This window comes from Coregonus lavaretus, assembly GCF_964263955.1.
Source record: "Coregonus lavaretus genome assembly, chromosome: 23".
Classification (NCBI taxonomy): Eukaryota; Metazoa; Chordata; class Actinopteri; order Salmoniformes; family Salmonidae; genus Coregonus; species Coregonus lavaretus.
This window is the reverse complement of record NC_140010.1, coordinates 16,672,159-16,694,667: the sequence shown is the minus strand read 5'-3', so window position 1 is coordinate 16,694,667 and position 22,509 is coordinate 16,672,159. Positions and strand designations below refer to the sequence as shown.

At 44.8% G+C, this 22,509-nt stretch overlaps 1 protein-coding gene across 1 annotated transcript in view; it reads left to right on the top strand.

Annotated features, from left to right (window-relative positions):
- The window catches only part of LOC311150638 (PH domain leucine-rich repeat-containing protein phosphatase 1-like), a 92,731-nt gene that overhangs the window by 41,961 nt on the left and 28,261 nt on the right, over positions 1-22,509 (top strand). Inside the window, exons 2-4 of the mRNA XM_084188129.1 lie at positions 19,027-19,223; positions 20,727-20,852; positions 21,655-21,803. Coding sequence (XP_084044255.1) covers positions 19,027-19,223; positions 20,727-20,852; positions 21,655-21,803 — 472 coding nt within the window. The remainder of the gene's footprint in view (positions 1-19,026; positions 19,224-20,726; positions 20,853-21,654; positions 21,804-22,509) is intronic.

Genomic DNA, 22,509 nt, shown 5'->3' with positions numbered 1-22,509 from the left:
CTTTACATGTTGCGTTTATATTTTTGTTCAGTATATACACTGCTCAAAAAAATAAAGGGAACACTTAAACAACACAATGTAACTCCAAGTCAATCACACTTCTGTGAAATCAAACTGTCCACTTAGGAAGCAACACTGATTGACAATAAATGTCACATGCTGTTGTGCAAATGGAATAGACAACAGGTGGAAATTATAGGCAATTAGCAAGACACCCCCAATAAAGAAGTGGTTCTACAGGTGGTGACCACAGACCACTTCTCAGTTCCTATGCTTCTTGGCTGATGTTTTGGTCACTTTTGAATGCTGGCGGTGCTTTCACTCTAGTGGTAGCGTGAGACGGAGTCTACAACCCACACAAGTGGCTCAGGTAGTGCAGCTCATCCAGGATGGCACATCAATGCGAGCTGTGGGAAGAAGGTTTGCTGTGTCTGTCAGCGTAGTGTCCAGAGCATGGAGGCGCTACCAGGAGACAGGCCAGTACATCAGGAGACGTGGAGGAGGCCGTAGGAGGGCAACAACCCAGCAGCAGGACCGCTACCTCCGCCTTTGTGCAAGGAGGAGCAGGAGGAGCACTGCCAGAGCCCTGCAAAATGACCTCCAGCAGACCACAAATGTGCATGTGTCTGCTCAAACGGTCAGAAACAGACTCCATGAGGGTGGTATGAGGGCCCGACGTCCACAGGTGGGGGTTGTGCTTACAGCCCAACACCGTGCAGGACGTTTGGCATTTGCCAGAGAACACCAAGATAGGCAAATTCGCCACTGGCGCCCTGTGCTCTTCACAGATGAAAGCAGGTTCACACTGAGCACATGTGACAGACGTGACAGAGTCTGGAGACGCCATGGAGAACGTTCTGCTGCCTGCAACATCCTCCAGCATGACCGGTTTGGCGGTGGGTCAGTCATGGTGTGGGGTGGCATTTCTTTGGGGGGCCGCACAGCCCTCCATGTGCTCGCCAGAGGTAGCCTGACTGCCATTAGGTACCGAGATGAGATCCTCAGACCCCTTGTGAGACCATATGCTAGTGCGGTTGGCCCTGGGTTCCTCCTAATGCAAGACAATGCTAGTCCTCATGTGGCTGGAGTGTGTCAGCAGTTCCTGCAAGAGGAAGGCATTGATGCTATGGACTGGCCCGCCTGTTCCCCAGACCTGAATCCAATTGAGCACATCTGGGACATCATGTCTTGCTCCATCCACCTACGCCACGTTCCACCACAGACTGTCCAGGAGTTGGCGGATGCTTTAGTCCAGGTCTGGGAGGAGATCCCTCAGGAGACCATCCGCCACCTCATCAGGAGCATGCCCAGGCGTTGTAGGGAGGTCATACAGGCACGTGGAGGCCACACACACTACTGAGCCTAATTTTGACTTGTTTTAAGGACATTACATCAAAGTTGGATCAGCCTGTAGTGTGGTTTTCCACTTTAATTTTGAGGGTGACTCCAAATCCAGACTCCATGGGTTGATACATTTGATTTCCATTGATAATTTGTGTGTGATTTTGTTGTCATAACATTCAACTATGTAAAGAAAAACGTATTTAATAAGATTGTTTCATTCATTCAGATCTAGGATGTGTTGTTTAAGTGTTCCCTTTCTTTTTTTGAGCAGTGTATATGATGGTAATTATATCAATATTTGTGCATAAAGGCGTTTCCACCACATCATTAATTTTACCGACACAAAAAGATCCCACCATGTCGAAGGAACAAATTGTCTGTCGGCGTTTATAAAATTGTACTGGCATTTCATGTTTCCATCAGCACGGTCTTGACGTTTTTCAGGCATCAGGTAATTCATCCGCATGATGAAATGGTTGGATGGAAACGTGGTTTCTGTTATTTTACAAACCCTTGATGCCGACACCTTGCTTGGATTTCTGTGGTGATGTGACCTCAGCTATTGCCTCTTGTACAGTATCTCACTGTGATGCTTCAAGCCTATTTCTGGGTCCTCTTATAGTGCTTACCTCTGTTTGTGTGTCTGTGTACACACGATAGCCTACTGTCGCTCTCTGGATTTGTGTGTGTGTGTGTGTGGCAGATGTTCACTCACATATTGTTACTGTACAGTAGTTATGGGGTGGCGGGGGAATCGATACAGTTACATATCACAATGTTATTTTGGATGATATCAAATCAGTACTTTGACTCCAAGTATCAATTTGTAAAAAAAAATATATATATATATATATATATATATATATATATATATATATATACACTGCCGTTCAAAAGATTGGGGTCACTTAGAAATGTCCTTGTTTTCGAAAGAAAAGCAATTTTTTTGTCCATTATAATAACATCAAATTGATCAGAAATACAGTGTAGACATTGTTAATGTTGTAAATGGCTATTGTAGCTGGAAATGGAATATCTACATAGGCGTACAGAGGCCCATTATCAGCAACCATCAGTCCTGTGTTCCAATGGCACGTTGTGTTTGCTAATCCAAGTTGATCATCTTAAAAGGCTAATTGATCATTAGAAAACCCTTTTGCAATTATGTTAGCACAGCTGAAAACGGTTGTGCTGATTAAAGAAGCAATACAACTGGCCTTCTTGAGACTAGTTGAGTATCTGGAGCATCAGCAATTGTGGGTTCGATTACAGGATCAAAAAGGCCAGAAATGTTCTTCTGAAACTCGTCAGTCTATTCTTGTTTTGAGAAATGAAGGCTATTCCATGTGAGAAATTGCCAAGAAACTGAAGCTCTCGTACAACGCTGTGTACTACTCCCTTCACAGAACAGCGCAAACTGTCTCTAACCAGAATAGAAAGAGGAGTGGGAGGCCCCGGTGCACAACTGAGCAAGAGGACAAATACATTAGAGTGTCTAGTTTGAGAAACAGACGCCTCACAGGTCCTCAACTGGCAGCTTCATTAAATAGTACCCGCAAAACATCAGTCTCAACGTCAACAGTGAAGAGGCGACTCCGGGATGCTGACCTTCTAGGCAGAGTTGGAAAGAAAAAGCCAAATCTCAGACTGGCCAATAAAAAGAAAAGATTAAGATGGGCAAAAGAACATGGACACTAGACAGAGGAAGATTGGAAAAAAGTGTTATGGACAGACGAATCGAAGTTTGAGGTGTTCGGATCACAAAGAAGTAAATTTGTGAGACGCAGACCAAATGAAAAGATGCTGGAGGAGTGCTTGATGCCATCTGTCAAGCATGGTGGAGGCAATGTGATAGTATGTGGGTGCTTTGGTGGTGGTAAAGTGGGAGATTTGTACAGGGTAAAAGGGATCTTGAAGAAGGAAGGCTATCACTCCATTTTGCAACGCCATGCCATACCCTGTGGACGGTGCTTGATTGGAGCCAATTTCCTCATACAACAGGACAATGACCCAAAGCACAGCTCCAAACTATGCAAGAACTATTTAGGGAAGAAGTAGTCAACTGGTATTCTGTCTATAATGGAGTGGCCAGCACAGTCACCGGATCTCAACCCTATTGAGCTGTTGTGGGAGCAGCTTGACCGTAAGAAGTGCCCATCATGCCAATCCAACTTGTGGGAGGTGCTTCAGGAAGCATGGGGTGAAATCTATTCAGATTACCTCAACAAATTGACAACTAGAATGCCAAAGGTCTGCAAGGCTGTAATTGCTACAAATGGAGGATTCGTTGACGAAAGCAAAGTTTGAAGGACACAATTATTATTTCTATTAAAAATCATTATTTTTGGAAAACAAGGAAATGTCTAAGTGACCCCAAACTTTTGAACGGTAGTGTATATATATACAGTGGGGAGAACAAGTATTTGATACACTGCTAATTTTGCAGGTTTGCCTACTTACAAAGCATGTAGAGGTCTGTAATTTTTTATCATAGGTACACTTCAACTGTGAGAGACAGAATCTAAAACAAAAATCCAGAAAATCACATTGTATGATTTTTAAGTAATTAATTTGCATTTTATTGCATGACATAAGTATTTGATACATCAGAAAAGCAGAACTTAATATTTGGTACAGAAACCTTTGTTTGCAATTACAGAGATCATACGTTTCCTGTAGGTCTTGACCAGGTTTGCACACACTGCAGCAGGGATTTTGGCCCACTCCTCCATACAGACCTTCTCCAGATCCTTCAGGTTTCGGGGCTGTCGCTGGGCAATACGGACTTTCAGCTCCCTCCAAAGATTTTCTATTGGGTTCAGGTCTGGAGACTGGCTAGGCCACTCTAGGACCTTGAGATGCTTCTTACGGAGCCACTCCTTAGTTGCCCTGGCTGTGTGTTTCAGGTCGTTGTCATGCTGGAAGACCCAGCCACGACCCATCTTCAATGCTCTTACTGAGGGAAGGAGGTTGTTGGCCAAGATCTCACGATACATGGCCCCATCCATCCTCCCCTCAATACGGTGCAGTCATCCTGTCCCCTTTGCAGAAAAGCATGTTTCCACCTCCATGCTTCACGGTTGGGATGGTGTTCTTGGGGTTGTACTCATCCTTCTTCTTCCTCCAAACACGGCGAGTGGAGTTTAGACCAAAAAGTTATATTTTTGTCTCATCAGACCACATGACCTTCTCCCATTCCTCCTCTGGATCATCCAGATGGTCATTGGCAAACTTCAGACGGGCCTGGACATGCGCTGGCTTGAGCAGGGGGACCTTGCGGGCTCTGCAGGATTTCAGTCCTTCATGGCGTAGTGTGTTACCAATTGTTTTCTTGGTGACTATGGTCCCAGCTGCCTTGAGATCATTGACAAGATCCTCCCGTGTAGTTCTGGGCTGATTCCTCACCGTTCTCATGATCATTGCAACTCGCGCCTGGCCTAGGGAGATTGACAGTTCTTTTGTGTTTCTTCCATTTGCGAATAATCACACCAACTGTTGTCACTTCCTCACCAAGCTGCTTGGCGATGGTCTTGTAGCCCATTCCAGCCTTGTGTAGGTCTACAATCTTGTCCCTGACATCCTTGGAGAGCTCTTTGGCCATGGTGGAGAGTTTGGAATCTGATTGATTGATTGCTTCTGTGGACAGGTGTCTTTTATACAGGTAACAAGCTGAGATTAGGAGCACTCCCTTTAAGAGTGTGCTCGTAATCTCAGCTCGTTACCTGTATAAAAGACACCTGGGAGCCAGAAATCTTTCTGATTGAGAGGGGGTCGAATACTTATTTCCCTCATTAAAATGCAAATCAATGTATAACATTTTTGACATGCGTCTTTCTGGATTATTTTGTTGTTATTCTGTCTCTCACTGTTCAAATAAACCTACCATTAAAATTATAGACTGATCATTTCTTTGTCAGTGGGCAAACGTACAAAATCAGCAGGGGATCAAATACTTTTTTTTCCCTCACTGTAGTGTTAGATAGTGTTAGTCTGCTGTACCTGCACCAAAACTCTGATATTTTTCATCCTATAGCTTGTTCTCCATCTTCTTCTTAAAGAGTGAGCCAACATGTTTTCAGCACTTTAATTTCCATGACTGATTAAACTCATTTCTCATGCTCTCTCTTGTCTCTCTACAGCAGACATATAGTGAGCAATATGTTTGGAACATCAAATTCAAATTGCAATACATATAGAATTGGCACCTAAGTATCGTGATAATATCGTATCGTGAGATCCCTGGCAATTCCAAGCGCTACTGTACAGTACAGTACCTTTCATCTGAGTCTTAGTCTCTCTCTTTTTCTTTCTCTCTCTTTTTCTCTTTCTCTTTCTCTCTCGATGTTTCCCTCTCCCTCTCTCTCTGTATTTATTTCTCTCCTCTCTCCCTCTCCTCTCCCTTCCTCCCCTCCCCCTATCTTTCTGTCTATCTCACACAGTGCTCTTACTTCAACACGCAAACACATTCACAATAATATTATTTTACACACACGCTCACAAACAAACGCATTCAATAATTTAGATGTGCTCTCTGAACACTTTTCACAGCCTTGCATATTCCACACAGATTTACATCAATTACTTTATAACGTATATATAAACACTACTGGTCAAAGGTTTTAGAACACCTACTCATTCAAGGGTTTTTCTTTATTTTTACTATTTTTTATATTGTAGAATAATAGTGAAGACATCAAAACTATGAAATGACACATATGGAATGATGTAGTAACCAAAAAAGTGTTAAACAAATCTAAATATATTTTATATTTGAGATTGTTCTAATAGCCACCCTTTGCCTTGATGACAGCTTTGCACACTCTTGACATTCTCTCAACCAGCTTCATGAGGTAGTCACCTGGAATGCATTTCAATTAACAGGTGTGCCTTCTTAAAAGTTAATTTGTGGAATTTCAGCCAATCAGTTCTGTTGTGACAAGGTAGGGGTGGTATACAGAATATAGCCCTATTTGGTAAAAGACCAAGTCCATATTATGGCAAGAACAGCTCAAATAAGCAAAGAGGAACGACAGTCCATCATTACTTTAAGACATGAAGGTCAGTAAATACGGAAAATGTCAAGAACTTTGAACATTTCTTCAAGTGCAGTCGTAAAAACCATCAAGCGCTATGATGAAACTGGTTCTCATGAGGACCGCCACAGGAATGGAAGACCCAGAGTTACCTCTGCTGCATAGGATAAGTTCATTAGAGTTACCAGCCTCAGAAATTGCAGCCCAAATAAATGCTTCACAGCGTTCAAGTAACAGACACATCTCAACATCAACTGTTCAGAGGAGACTGTGTGAATCAGGCCTTCATGGTCGAATTGCTGCAAATAAATCACTACTAAAGGACACCAATAAGAAGAAGGCACTTGCTTGAGCCAAGAAACATGAGCAATGGACATTAGACCGGTGGAAATGTGTCCTTTGTTCTGGAGTCCAAATTTGAGATTTTTGGTTCCAACCACCGTGTCTTTGTGAGAAGCAGTGTGGGTGAACGGATGATCTCCGCATGTGTATTTCCAACCGTAAAGCATGGAGGAGGAGGTGTTATGGTGTGGGGGTGCTTTGATGGTGACACTGCCTGTGATTTATTTAGAATTCAAGGCACACTTAACCAGCATGGCTACCACAGCATTCTACAGCGATATGCCATCCCATCTGGTTTAGGCTTAGTGGGACTATAATTTGTTTTTCAACAGGACAATGACCCAACACTCCTCCAGGCTGTGTAAGGGCTATTTTACCAAGAAGGAGAGTGATGGAGTGCTGCATCAGATGACCTGGCCTCCATAATCCCCCGACCTCAACCAAATTGAGATGGTTTGGGATGAGTCGGACCACAGAGTGAAGGAAAAGCAGCCAACAAGTGCTCAGCATATGTGGGAACTCCTTCAAGACTGTTGGAAAAGCATTCCAGGTGAAGCTGGTTGAGAGAATGCCAAGAGTGTGCAAAGCTGTCATCAAGGCAAAGGGTGGCTATTTGAAGAATCTCAAATATAATATATATTTAGATTTGTTTAACACTTTTTTGGTTACTACATAATTCCATATGTGTTATTTCATAGTTTTGATGTCTTCACTATTATTCTACAATGTAGAAAATAGTAAAAATAAAGAAAAACCCTTGAATGAGTAGGTGAGTCCAAACTTTTGACTGGTTCTGTATATATATATTTTTTGTGTGTGTGCAAATTTATAAAAAAAAAAACATAAGTATTCAGACCCTTTGCTAAGAGACTCGAAATTGAGCCCAGCTGCATCCTGTTTCCATTGATCATCCTTGAGAAGTTTCTACAACTTGATTGGAGTCCACCTGTGGTAAATTCAATTGATTGGACATGATTTGGAAAGGCACACACCTGTCTATAATAAGGTCCCACAGTTGATAGTGCATGTCAGAGTAAAAACCAAGCCATGAGGTTGAAGGAATTTGTCTTAGAGCTCCGAGACAGGATTGTGTCGAGGCACGGATCTGGGGAATGGTACCAGAAATATTCTGCAGCATTGAAGGTCCCCAAGAACACAGTGGCCTCCATCATTCTTAAATGGAAGAAGTTTGGAACCACCGAGAACAACCACAAACCTGTTTTTGCTTTGTCATTATGGGGTATTGTGTGTAGATTGATGAGGAAAATGTTTTATTTAATCAATTTTAGAATAAGACTGTACCGTAACAAAATGTGGAAAAAGTCAAAGGGTCTGAATACTTTCTGAATTCACTGTATATATACACACAGTACACACACACACATACACTGATTACACACACACGCACACAGATTACACACACACACACACATGCACAAACACACACAAACACAGGCCTCTGTCACTGAAGACAATGCTGAGTGCTCTGTGTATGTGTTTGTGTGTGTGTGTGTATGCTGGCTGATCAAAGGGCTCGTGTTTCAAATGTAAGGTTTCATAACATGCTCGTTGCATAACAGTGGGAGTCAGGAGAGGAGAGGGGAGCACACACATCACATCAACCTCCCACCCTTTCATTGGAGGGAATCACTGAGGAAAATCCTTTCTCGCTCCTTTCTCTCTTACAACCAGATTTCAACCAGTTGTAATGATGTCATAGTAAACAGCTGTTGTAATGATGTCATAGCAACCAGATTATCTCTCGCGTTCGCACGCTCACTTGGGATTCAGAAAACTGTTCAGGGAATGCACGACTGTGTCAGTTTCTCAGAAAATCCAGACCAGTACACACCTAATACACTACAGTGTCAGTTCAGGCACTCCTAATTGGCCTACTTTACTTGATCTAGATTGATGGTCACTGAAAAGGTTCCCTTCAGCCTCAGGAATATCCTTAAGAATAGACCTATCGCCTAGTCTTGTCTAGGACCAAGTATTTTGGCCATTAGGTATATCAAAGGTTGATCTGACGTTTTTGTACAGTATTTGGATTATAATTTATAAATAGTACTGTAGGAAAGTAGGATCTGGAAGGTGCCTCCCTGACAACATTATAGACGGACTACTACTATATTTGGTTCTGATGGCATTTGATATTTCCCCTCTATCTCTGGATAGAATAGAATAGAACTAGAATATAATCATATGTGTGTGTTCTCCAGTTCCACTAGTCAGCCATGATTCATGTGGAAGGCTGTAGCATGACATCCCTTTTCTCTGCCTACTCCTTCTGAATGGACATAGATACATACCAGGTCAGGGAGGGCAAATGTGTGTGTGTGGGTGTGGTAGATAGCTGCTTTGTGCACACTGCTGTGCATAAGCCGTTGCTGTTAAGTAAACCATAAAATAATCAGTGAACGTGAAAGTGGGACAAACGCTGGACTCGGACAAAGATTATTCAGCGCTACACAACGCTCTGGCTTGCTCGTCTTCCAGGTCCTCTCCCTAGCAGGAACTCACCTCCATACTGCCCCTAGTGGCACTGCACTGACCTGGTGGGAAAACACCTCCACTGGAATAACAGGAGGCTGTTCCCTTCTGTACTCTGTAAGGGTAAAGGTTTGATTGTGAATGTTCTGCTGATCAGGATGATGTCATTTGAACAGTATCAAAGTTCACTTCTTTCTGTATATTGCTGATCTATTGTTTCTTTGCACTGAATTTTGTGCATATCTGTGTGCCCATTTATGTGTGTCTCTTCCTCATCAAGCGCTGGACCTGAGTCGAGTCACCAGGACTCCTCCATGACATCCATCAAATCATTAATCATCCTCCTCTGTCCTTGAGTCCCCTTGATTAGACATGGAGGTTTCATGGTCACCTGCGCCATGGCAGATTGTCCCCTGCCCCTGTGGTAAATTACCAACACGGCGCAGGGAGAGGAAATGGAGGAGAAAACATGAGAAGAGGAGAGGAGAGGAGAGGAGAGGAGAGGAGAGGAGAGGAGAGGAGAGGAGAGGGGAGCGAAGGGGAGGGAAGAGGAGTGGTAAGAGGGAAAAGGAGAGGAGAGGGAAGAGGAGAGGAAAGGAAAGAGGAGTGGAGAGGGAAGAGGAGAGTAGAGGAGAGGGAAGAGGAGTGGAGAGGGAAGAGGAGTGGAGAGGGAAGAGGAGTGGAGAGCAGAGTAGAAGGAGGAGTGGAGAGGAGAGCAGAGGAGATGGAAGAGGAGAGGGAAGAGGAGAGGAGAGCAGATTAGAGGGAAGAGAGGAGGAGAGGGAGGAGGAGAGCAGAGTAGAGGGAAGAGGAGTGGAGAAGGAAGAGGAGTGTAGAGGAGAGCAGAGTAGAGGGAAGAGGAGAGGAGAGCAGAGTAGAGGGAAGAGAGGAGAGTAGAGGGGAGAGGAGAGGAAATAAAGGAGAAAACAGGAGGAGAGGAAGGCCTTTTGGACGGCATCCTAGAACATGTCTAGAGACGCTCTGAGCTGACAGAGATGCTCCCTGGCTGTAATGCTGTTGTCTGTCTGTGTGAAAGGAGACGGGAGCTGTCAGAGAACTAAACCAAATGTCACTCAGCCTAGCCTGGAGGGACTGGGGCAGTTGTCAGCCCTCACCCCATGAAAAGAACTGCACGCATGCACACACATACACACACAGAAGCTAGCGCTAGAGGCAACCCCCAGTAAATCTTCTGAACAGACAATTTTTGTGCAAGAACATCTGGGAACTTTTAAAGAGGATGTCTAGGGGATTAAGAATATACTAATGAAGCATTAGGGCTTTTAGAAGCTATAGAAGGGTGGCTTCACAGGCCTCTCAGACCCAATTGAAAATCACTCCCTAAAAGCAATAGCGTCTCCCTAACTCTTGCCTACTTACTTAGCTATGTACTTAAAGACACAGACAGACACACAAGCAAGCACACACACAGAGTATGATAGATAGTCCTGAAGGCACACACACAGTGTAGTACGGTGGATAGTCCTGAAGGTTGTCCCACGGTTGTGGGAAAGTTGTAACATGTTGCACCAGCCCGCCAGGCTGGCAGATGGGAGGTGGCCGCGATAATAGCGCTACCTTGGCCCACACGCTAATTGTCCCTAGCAGCCTGTCACCTTGTCTGGTCTTCACCGCCGCTACTGCTACGTGCCAGTGTTTGTGGTCTGTCTGTGTGTTTGTGGTCTGTCTGTGTGTTTGTGGTCTGTCTGTGTGTTTGTGGTCTGTGTGTGTTTGTGGTCTGTCTGTGTGTTTGTGGTCTGTCTGTGTGTTTGTGGTCTGTCTGTGTGTTTGTGGTCTGTGTGTGTTTGTGGTCTGTGTGTGTTTGTGGTCTGTGTGTGTGTGTGTGTGTGTGTGTGTGTCACCTACCTGAGAGCACACCCAGCACTGACAACGGTTCTTCACAGATAGAGGCTCCTCTATCTCTCCATCTGTCTCTGCCCTGCTCTCTCTCTCTCTCTCTCTCTCTCTCTCTCTCTCTCTCTCTCTCTCTCTGTCTCTCTGTCTCTCTGTCTCTGTCTCTCTGTCTCTGCCCTGCTCTCTCTATCGCTCTGTCTCTGCCCTGCTCTCTCTCTGTCTGTCTCTGCCCTGCTCTCTCTCTCTCTCTCTATCTTTATGTCTCTGCCCTGCTCTCTCTCTCTCTCACTCTCTCTCGCTCTCTGCCCTGCTCTCTCTCTCTCTATATATAAATATAAATATGGGTTGTATTTATAATGGTGTTTGTTCTTCACTGGTTGCTCTCTCTCTTTCTCTCTCTCTCTCTCACCCTCTCACCCTCTCTCCTTATGTGTTGGCTCTTACTCACTTCCTCTGTCTTTCTTACTTTCTTCAATATCTCATTACTGCTTTTCAATGTCAGTGGTGGAAAACAACAGTCATCAAACATCATTTGATGATTAAAAAAACCCTGAAGGATGCACTACAGTAGCTGTGTTATTTATTTGACAGTGATGTGTCTCTACAGCTCCTCAGTAGTGAGAAAGGCCTTGATACAACACCTCAGATCTTATCAATCTCATACAGGAGAACAGACAGAGGCTGCATCTCAAATGGCACCCTATTCCCAAAATAGTGCACTACTTTTGACCAGGGCCCATAGGGATTTGAGATGCAACCAGCTGTAAGAGGCAGCCAAGACCAGGCAGCAGGAGCCAGTTATAGCCTGAACACAAACCCTCCTCTACACTACTTTACCAATACATTTGTCTCATATGTCCCAGTCCACAGCACCATAGCATTCATTGTAAGTAAGTGGGGCTTGTTCTCATTCCCACCCAGCCAGGTGTGTGTAATGTGGGTCAGAGCCCTGCGGTACGGCGTGCCCAGGCCCAGTGGTGGAGGTGTGTGTACTGCAGTGTCTTGTTTCATTAGCAGGTCAGCCTGATTATACGTGTGTAGTGAGGAGGAGCGGTGGTAAGGGAATTGGCCTGGTTATCACACAGGGGGGAGGGGCTTACACTCCACTAAAGATGAGGAGAAGTTACCGGCTCAGATCTAGGATTAGCTAAAACCTCCCTGCATTGCCGTGCTTTGTGGATACAAGGCATGAATATGTGTCTGGATTTGTCGTATAGTGAGTGGAGGTAGGGTTTGGCCATGGGTCTTGAAGTCAGTTCCTCTTTGCGTGTGTTTGTGTGTGTTGGGGTGGAGAGGGAAACCAAGGCCTTTCCTGAGCTTGGGAAAGGTGAAGGAAGCCATCCTGAGAAACCGGCAACGAACACCCTAAACACACACCACTCCCTACTCACACACACACACGTGTCCCAAAGCACTTCAACAGACTCCTAGAAACACATTCTACACAGACACACACACACACACACACACACACAAGTAACCAAGGCCTTAGTGTCCTTTTGACCTGAACCCTACACCTCCTCTACATTGCTTCCATCCCCAAGGTCTACCTTTCAGTTGAATAGGCTCCTGGCCTAGGACAACAAATGCAACACACAGTCCTTGTGAAGCAGTTGTCCTTGTTCCGATGGCTTGGTTGGTTGGAGCATGGTTATTGCACCACCAGGGTTGTGGGTTTGATTCTAGCATGAGACTAAAAGTGACCACTGAATTAGCATATTATCCGCCACCAATGGTGATGTCAAGAAGTTGTGTCCACCCCTGGACCCCATATAAACAGGATGCTCACATGGGAGCCCCACACACCCACTCTTCTCCTTCCTTTCAACTAACCCAGCCAGAGTAGTGGTCTGGTCTATACACAGACAGACCCACTGTGTCCATGTGACTGGGTTGGGAGGGAGAGAGAGACAGCCGCCAGGTCAAACCAACGCCCAGGGAGACAGAGACTGTTTTAGGCTCAGTGTTATCATTAGGGCTTCCTACTTCACCACTCCATATTGTTTCCCTTTTAAAAAGTGTGTTCCTGTTGTGGTCCCTTATCATCCAGGGGAACAATAAAGCTCTGATGCACATGGAGGCAGTTTACCACTGTCACTGAATCAGAGAGAGAGAGAGAGAGAGAGTGATGTGTGTGTGTGTGTGTGTGTGTGTGTGTGTGTGTGTGTGTGTGTGTGTGTGTGTGTGTGTGTGTGTGTGTGTGTGCTTGCTTCGGTGGGTGGGGGTTGTGTGTTTTTGTGTGTGTGTTGAGCATGAGTGTAAAGGGTGTGTGAGGTTTGAGTTGTTTGTATGTGTTTTATTATGTTATGTGGAAGACAAAGTGTTCCAATAAAGCCATAAATATAGTGAGATTGCCAGTGTGACATATTGAGGCTAAAGCTGATCAATAATTTGTTTATTCCAACAATTTCTCATCTGACTCGAAAGCTCAATAATGAAAATGAACTGGGTTGTACTGTAAAGGTCTGAGGTGTATCACAGCATCTCACTTCTGACCTGTAGACCCCAGCTAGTCAGTTACTGAAACACTGTACTTTACCACAAGCTCATAAGTTAACCAGGCAGATGTCCATTTGCAAAGTAGGTTATTGATTTGATTTCAGCCTGAAAACGAGACCAAAGAATGGAGTAAAGGTCACTGCATAGTAATTATGCAGAGGGAAAACATGCTCATCACAGTAGCTCAATATTCAAATGTAGCCCTTTGCCCTTTTCTCATAGTTTGTTTTTCAGAACATGAGCTCTTCCTCAATTAATGCATTTTTCAACTATAGTTTGAATATTCTAATACCTTTAAAGTTCCACTTGATCTCTGACAATATCAAGCCTACTTCACAGTATTTTTGTATTTGTATTTTATTCTGGATCCTGGGGTCCAATCACAATTACATACAGTGGGGGAAAAAAGTATTTAGTCAGCCACCAATTGTGCAAATTCTCCCACTTAAAAAGATGAGAGAGGCCTGTAATTTTCATCATAGGTACACGTCAACTATGACAGACAAAATGAGAAAAAAAATTCCAGAAAATCACATTGTAGGATTTTTAATGAATTTATTTGCAAATTATGGTGGAAAATAAGTATTTGGTCACCTACAAACAAGCAAGATTTCTGGCTCTCACAGACCTGTAACTTCTTCTTTAAGAGGCTCCTCTGTCCTCCACTCGTTACCTGTATTAATGGCACCTGTTTGAACTTGTTATCAGTATAAAAGACACCTGTCCACAACCTCAAACAGTCACACTCCAAACTCCACTATGGCCAAGACCAAAGAGCTGTCAAAGGACACCAGAAACAAAATTGTAGACCTGCACCAGGCTAGGAAGACTGAATCTGCAATAGGTAAGCAGCTTGGTTTGAAGAAATCAACTGTGGGAGCAATTATTAGGAAATGGAAGACATACAAGACCACTGATAATCTCCCTTGATCTCACCCCGTGGGGTCAAAATGATCACAAGAACGGTGAGCAAAAATCCCAGAACCACACGGGTGAGATCTTCCCAGAACCACACACGAGACCTAGTGAATGACCTGCAGAGAGCTGGGACCAAAGTAACAAAGCCTACCATCAGTAACACACTACGCCGCCAGGGACTCAAATCCTGCAGTGCCAGACGTGTCCCCCTGCTTAAGCCAGTACATGTCCAGGCCCGTCTGAAGTTTGCTAAAGTGCATTTGGATGATCCAGAAGAGGATTGGGAGAATGTAATATGGTCAGATGAAACCAAAATAGAACTTTTTGGTAAAAACTCAACTCGTCGTGTTTGGAGGACAAAGAATGCTGAGTTGCATCCAAAGAACACCATACCTACTGTGAAGCATGGGGGTGGAAACATCATGCTTTGGGGCTGTTTTTCTGCAAAGGGACCAGGACGACTGATCCGTGTAAAGGAAAGAATTAATGGGGCCATGTATCGTGAGATTTTGAGTGAAAACCTCCTTCCATCAGCAAGGGTATTGAAGATTAAACGTGGCTGGGTCTTTCAGCATGACAATGATCCCAAACACACCGCCCGGGCAACGAAGGAGTGGCTTCGTAAGAAGCATTTCAAGGTCGTGGAGTGGCCTAGCCAGTCTCCAGATCTCAACCCCATAGAAAATCTTTGGAGGGAGTTGAAAGTCCGTGTTGCCCAGCGACAGCCCCAAAACATCACTGCTCTAGAGGAGATCTGCATGGAGGAATGGGCCAAAATACCAGCAACAGTGTGTGAAAACCTTGTGAAGACTTACAGAAAACGTTTGACCTGTGTCATTGCCAACAAAGGGTATATAACAAAGTATTGAGAAACTTTTGTTATTGACCAAATACTTATTTTCCACCATAATTTGCAAATAAATTCATTAAAAATCCTACAATGTGATTTTCTGGAATTTTTTTTCTCATTTTGTCTGTCATAGTTGACGTGTACCTATGATGAAAATTACAGGCCTCTCTCATCTTTTTAAGTGGGAGAACTTGCACAATTGGTGGCTGACTAAATACTTTTTTCCCCCACTGTACAATAAAACAATCCGTTACACAACACATTATTACACACTACTCTACCATAACATATCTACGATACAAAATCAATAATACAGCAAAATAACATGTGTGTAGAGTGCGCGTGTTAGCGAATGCTGTGTGTGTGTGTGTCTCTTCACAGTCTGCGCTGTTCCATAAGTTGTAGTTTTATCTGTTTGTATCATTACCTACAAAGAAATGAGCACAATCATCAGCACCAAACTGAAAGCACCAGATAGCTACAGTTCAGATACATGTTTTAGTGAAGTAGGGTGTACATGTAGTCCTGACCGGGGCTTGAACCTGGGACCTTGCAACTGTCAACCCTTAGCCATTATGCCAAGAGATCTGAACCTCTTGATGAGGTCGCTAGGTGTTGGTTTAAGCTCGCTACAATAGAGTAGGGAAACTGTGTGCGGAGTAGGTAAAGTGTGAGTAGTGTTCTCTGGTTGGGGGAGTGTTAAAGCCAAGCTAAAAGTGTTAGCCCTGGGCCCTGTGTCGTACAGCAGGCTCCTGTGTTAGTCTGTACAGCAGTCTCCTATGTTAGTCTGTACAGCATGCTCCTATGTTAGTCTGTACAGCAGGCTCCTGTGTTAGTCTGTACAGCAGTCTCCTGTGTTAGTCTGTACAGCAGGCTCCTGTGTTAGTCTGTACAGCAGTCTCCTGTGTTAGTCTGTACAGCAGGCTCCTGTGTTAGTCTGTACAGCAGGCTCCTGTGTTAGTCTGTACAGCATGCTCCTGTGTTAGTCTGTACAGCATGCTCCTGTGTTAGTCTGTACAGCAGTCTCCTATGTTAGTCTGTACAGCAGGCTCCTGTGTTAGTCTGTACAGCATGCTCCTGTGTTAATCTGTACAGCAGGCTCCTGTGTTAGTCTGTACAGCAGTCTCCTATGTTAGTCTGTACAGCAGCCTCCTATGTTAGTCTGTACAGCAGGCTCCTGTGTTAGTCTGTACAGCATGCTCCTGTGTTAGTCTGTACAGCATGCTCCTGTGTTAGTCTGTACAGCAGGCTCCTATGTTAGTCTGTACAGCAGGCTCCTGTGTTAGTCTGTACAGCATGCTCCTGTGTTAATCTGTACAGCAGGCTCCTGTGTTAGTCTGTACAGCAGTCTCCTATGTTAGTCTGTACAGCAGCCTCCTATGTTAGTCTGTACAGCAGGCTCCTGTGTTAGTCTGTACAGCATGCTCCTGTGTTAGTCTGTACAGCAGTCTCCTATGTTAGTCTGTACAGCAGGCTCCTGTGTTAGTCTGTACAGCAGGCTCCTGTGTTAGTCTGTACAGCATGCTCCTGTGTTAGTCTGTACAGCATGCTCCTGTGTTAGTCTGTACAGCAGGCTCCTGTGTTAGTCTGTACAGCAGGCTCCTGTGTTAGTCTGTACAGCAGGCTCCTGTGTTAGTCTGTACAGCATGCTCCTGTGTTAGTCTGTACAGCAGGCTCCTGTGTTAGTCTGTACAGCAGGCTCCTGTGTTAGTCTGTACAGCAGGCTCCTGTGTTAGTCTGTACAGCAGGCTCCTGTGTTAGTCTGTACAGCAGGCTCCTGTGTTAGTCTGTACAGCATGCTCCTGTGTTACAGTCAGCATGTAAGAGACCTGAGTTGAATTATTCAAAGCTGTAAGAGCATGTCCTGGTACTTAGTTAGTACTTACCTCGTAGTACGACACTACCATCTCTCTCTCTCTCTCTCTCTCTCTCTCTCTCTCTCTCTCTCTCTCTCTCTCTCTCTCTCTCTCTCTCTCTCTCTCTCTCTCTCTCTCTCTCTCTCTCTCTCTCTCTCTCTCTCTCTCTCTCTCTCTCTCTCTCTCTCTCTCTCTCTCTCTCTCTCTCTCTCTCTCTATCCCTTTCCCTCTTAGAAAAAATGGTTTCAAAAGGGTTCTTTGACTGTCCCCATAGGAGAACCCTTTTAGGTTCAAGATAGCAACCTTTTTTCTAATGATGTGGATGGGAGAGCTGGAGGGAGCAGGAGTGATTTAATGTAGTTTACCGTGGGTTACAGTACTCTGTGAGATGGCCTATATCTCTCTGACCTGGGGTGGTGTCCTGTCCACATATGTACTTACCCTACCCTACTATACTACTGGCAGTAGCTCCCTCTCTCTCATAAACCCAGTGTGGAGTGGATGGGAGAAATGTAGAGGACAGGAGTGATTTGCTGTGGTTCGCAGTAATATTTGAGTCATTTTCTATGGCCTGGGGTCATGTACACTAGATACCTTGACCTAGCCTCTTGGTCTAGCACACAAACAAGTGTATAGGTAGGCAGAGATACTGTACAGACAGATCAATATACCTAGGATAAAGACAGCCAGAAAGGCACATGCAAGTGGAGGGAGGGAGGGAGGGAGGGAGAGGGAGAGAGAGAAAGAGAGAGAGCGAGCGAGAGTGAGAGAGGGCAGGCTAGTTTGGGGACGTATTGCAAGACATAGAGCAGGTGGATGTTTTGGTTGAATGGAGAGACAGATGGGCAGACTGATGGACAGAACAACCTGATAAACAGGTCGACTGGCAGGGTAACAGAGAGAACGAGGGAACACGTCACAGGGGGGAGATGGATGGATCGATGAAGGGTATAAAGACAGCTCAAAGACTGATAGAACAAATTAATGTTGAAGTAGAGGAGAGCACCTGGCATCATCCGATCTATAATCTGACTATCAATGTTGACTGTTGTGTTGAATGCTACGCTAAAAGCTATTCAGCGCAAAATGCTAACAGAGTGGGGCCTCAGACAGAGTCTTTATGCTGCTGACTGTGACTGTGTTTAGTGCTTATGCTAACACAGCATTGTGTTGACTGTGTGCTGAGCGCTAGGCTGATACACTATTCAACTATTCATATCTCTGTGTTGACTGGCTGGATGTCCTTAGGGTGGTGGACCATTCTTGATACACATGGGAACTGTTGAGCGTGAAAAACCCAGCAGTGTTGCAGTTCTTGAGACAAACCAGTGGCACCTACTAGCATACCCCGTTAAAAGGCACTTAAATATTTTGTCTTGCCCATTCACCCTCTGAATGGCACACATACACAATCCATGTCTCAATTGTCTCAAGGCTTAAAAATCCTTCTTTAACCTGTCTCCTCCCCTTCATCTACACTGATTGAAGTGGATTTAACAAGTGACATCAATAAGGGATCATAGCTTTCACCTGGATTCACCTGGTCAGTCTATGTCATGGAAAGAGCAGGTGTCCTTAATGTTTGTACACTCAGTGTATATTGTATGTATACAAAATTATCATTATTATTTGCTTTATAGTAATAAATCATCAATCAATGTATTAGTTTCAGGCTAATAGATACTCTAGATACTGAGGCAGTACTCAGGTCTCTGTGCTACTGGCCCTGTGTTGAGTTAGCTGGATGCTAACAATGATAACTGTATCCCCCTCACCTGTGTGTTAAGTTAGCTGGATGCTAACTATGCTAACTCCTTTCTCCTTGTGTGTGTTCCAGGGAAGCCCCACAGCATCGAGAGCTCGGAGCGAGTGCAGCTGTCGGGGACCTATAACGTCCGCAAAGGGAAACTCCAGCTGCCAGTCAATCGGTGGACCAGGCGCCAGGTCATCCTGTGTGGCACCTGCCTCATCGTCTCCTCCGTCAAAGATAGCCACATGGGCAAGATGCACATCCTACCCCTCATTGGAGGAAAGGTACAGTAAGACACGGGACTGCTGTTACTGACACCATAGAAATAGAATGACTAGGATAGACATACCCATTCAAGTCAATTTTCTGTGACGGGTGGACTGGCAGCTAATTTGAATGTACCCATTCCAGGAAGCAGAATCACAAAGTTTCAACAAACCTCCCTTTACTGTGACATCACCAGCTTTACTATTCCATTTCCATTTGTCTTCATTCTTGACTCTGTCTCATCCGGGTGCAATCATAGAGATAAATCAACAGTCTTTAATCGACTCAGGGACAGAATCCTGGTGAAGGGCCAATAAGCCATCATTGCAAATCAATGTTAACTCTTCCAACAACTTATTTCTGATCTGCTTTCCCACTATGATGAAGTACTCTATACCATGAATGGGTTCTCAGCCTTTATTCACCTTGTCTTCCAATTTAAAAGTCCTAGTTTAGGCCGGATCCCTATAAATACATTTTCTGGCTTGGCATTTCTCATTCCAAAAAGGGAGTTAGGGAGTGAGCCTTTGGTTAATGACTGTTATCCCTTTATGGCTTTATGGCTATATATCGCAGCAGGGAAGGATAGACAGGGCCATTGAATAAGCTCTAAGGGCCCTCCTGAAATGATCTTTACATCAGCCTGCCTCACACTGTAGCTAGCTATACAAGGGACTGGGACTCCTCATCCCACCACATCCACAGCTCAACCATCATGTCATGCACAAGACACGACCTCTAGATCACCATTCACCTCCACAGTGTGTGTGTGCATGAGTGCATGTATGCGTGTGTTTGCGCATGCAATTATAATCCTGTCTGCATGTGCATACATGTTTGTGTGTGTCTATAGTTACGCTTGATGGGAAATTACAGCCTATGAACATATCTAATATGAACATCATATTCTCTGCTGCTAAACTGAACCATGATCTGTAACGTAGAAGATATTCAAAAATAGTGATTGTCTGGTCTTGTCTACTGAAAAGTCCCTGGGTTATTATTGGTTTTATTGGTTTATTCAGATCCCCATTAGCTTTTGCCGAAACAGCAGCTACTCTTCCTGGGGTCCACAAAAACACACAGAAGTAACAAAACACTGGTACACTGATAGACAAGAACAGTCACACAAATAGTCACACAAATTATCTCTACCTGAAAGTGTAGGTGTTTGTGTGTGTGTTTTTGTTATGCCAGAGATATTTGTTCAGTCAGTGGCCCTAAAGATGTGTTTATCTTGTGTGTCTAACCCTAAAGATGTGTTTATCTTGTGTGTCTAACCCTAAAGGTGTGTTTATCTTGTGTGTCTAACCCTAAAGGTGTGTTTATCTTGTGTGTCTAACCCTAAAGGTGTGTATGTTGTCTTATGTCTTGTCTAACTCGCTATTTGTTTTCAGCCAATGCTTATACAAATGTCTGTTTATCTTCTGTTTATCTTACATTGAGTGTATGTCTTACTCTGAAGGTGTGTATATTGTGTCTTGCCCTAACGGTGTGTGTGTGTGTGTGTGTGTCTGTAGGTGGAGGAGGTGAAGAAGCACAGCCACTCCCTGGCGTTCAGCTCAGCAGGGCCCCAGAGCCAGACATACTATGTCAGCTTTGACAGCTTCACTGAACACCTGCGCTGGCACAGACACGCAGCCAAGGTACATTCGTACAGTGTGCAGAGGAGTACAGCTCTGAGTGGCACAATAGCTTCCAGAGGTGTAACACACATGCTCTCTCTCTCTCTCTCTCTCTCTCTCTCTCTCTCTCTCTCTCTCTCTCTCTCTCTCTCTCTCTCTCTCTCTCTCTTTCTCTCTCTCTCTCTCTCTCTCTCTCTCTCTCTCTCTCTCTCTCTTTCTCTCTCTCTTTCTCTCTCTCTCTCTCTCTCTCTCTCTCTCTCTCTCTCTCTCTCTCTCTCTCTCTCTCTCTCTCTCTCTCTCTCTCTCTCTCACACACACTCTCCTATGATCTCTCCTCTCCCTCATCCAAAGTGATATAGGCCAAATATTCTAAATATTATCAGGGACGAGCGTGTCATGGAAGCCCAGGGGAACACTCAGAATAGAACCTGGGACTAGGAGGAGGTGTGGCACGAGCACAAATCACAGACTGTAGAGTAGCTAGTTAATTATGTTCAGTAAGGGGAGTATTGTAGAGTACAGAGGTAAGAGGAGTATAGTGGAACTAGACTAAGTGTTCAGTTGGTGTAGGACTGGCTAGTATGACAGATAGCAGTAGATGTACAGTAGATAGTATGTGGCATGTTCTGTCCTGTCTCACTCACGGTTGACTTCCTAACTTTCTAATTTTAAAAAGCTTGACCTGGAGATTACCTGTTTACAAGCCTAGGTCATGCTAGGCCACACACACACACACACACACACACACATCCCAGCAGAGTCGAGATAATCATGTTTGACACCAGGTTTCCCTTTCTTTCCCTCCCCTCCCCCGCTGGTTCAGATGGTATCCCAGAGGATCAACTCTGTGGACTTGTCCTGCTGCAGTCTGGAGCAGCTGCCTCCCAACCTCTTCTACAGCCAGGACCTCACCCACCTCAACCTCAAACACAACTTCCTCCCAACAGACCACCGTCTACACCAGCTACAGAGGTAGGTGGTACGATCCAGGGGAAAGGGCTGGGCTGGAATTATATGGGATGGGTCTCAAAAAAAGGATAGGGGAGGCTGGGCTTGGCCTGGTAAGGTTGCACTGCCTGGACAGATCTGGATATAGCATGGTTTGGCTGGGCCACAATAAGGTAGGGCTGGAGCTGGACTAGACTGGACTAGCCTAGATTGGAATGGAATTGGCAGAATAGTGCTGGGCTTAAGATGAATGAATAGGGTAATGTAATTCAGTTAGCAGGGAAGTGTCAGTTGGCTTGGGTTGGGCAGACTTGAGCTGCTTAGCACAAGGCATAGTGGAGCTGGGCAGGATAAGGCTGGCCTGAGCTGGGTTGGTCAGACAGACAGACTGAGTTGGGAAGGACAGGACAGGACAGGGCCTAGTTGGGTTTGCCTGTCTAGTAGAGTAGCCCAGACCTGTCTGCCTCTGCAGGGAGGCTTTTAATATGGCCTGCCTCCCTCCTTCACTCTCCCTCTCAGTACTGCTCAGTGGGCACCATCTGGCCCCAGATTAACCTAACGTAGCAGACGTAAAAGAAACGCCTGAAACTAGATCCCCTACATACTGGTCTTGATGTGAAGAAAATGTTTTATTCTGGGGAGGTCCTCTTCTGCACTGTTCAACCAATCCAGTAAATGTGAAGGAGGAGTTAAGATGGAGTGTCTCCTTGTTAACGTCCAAAAGCCGAAG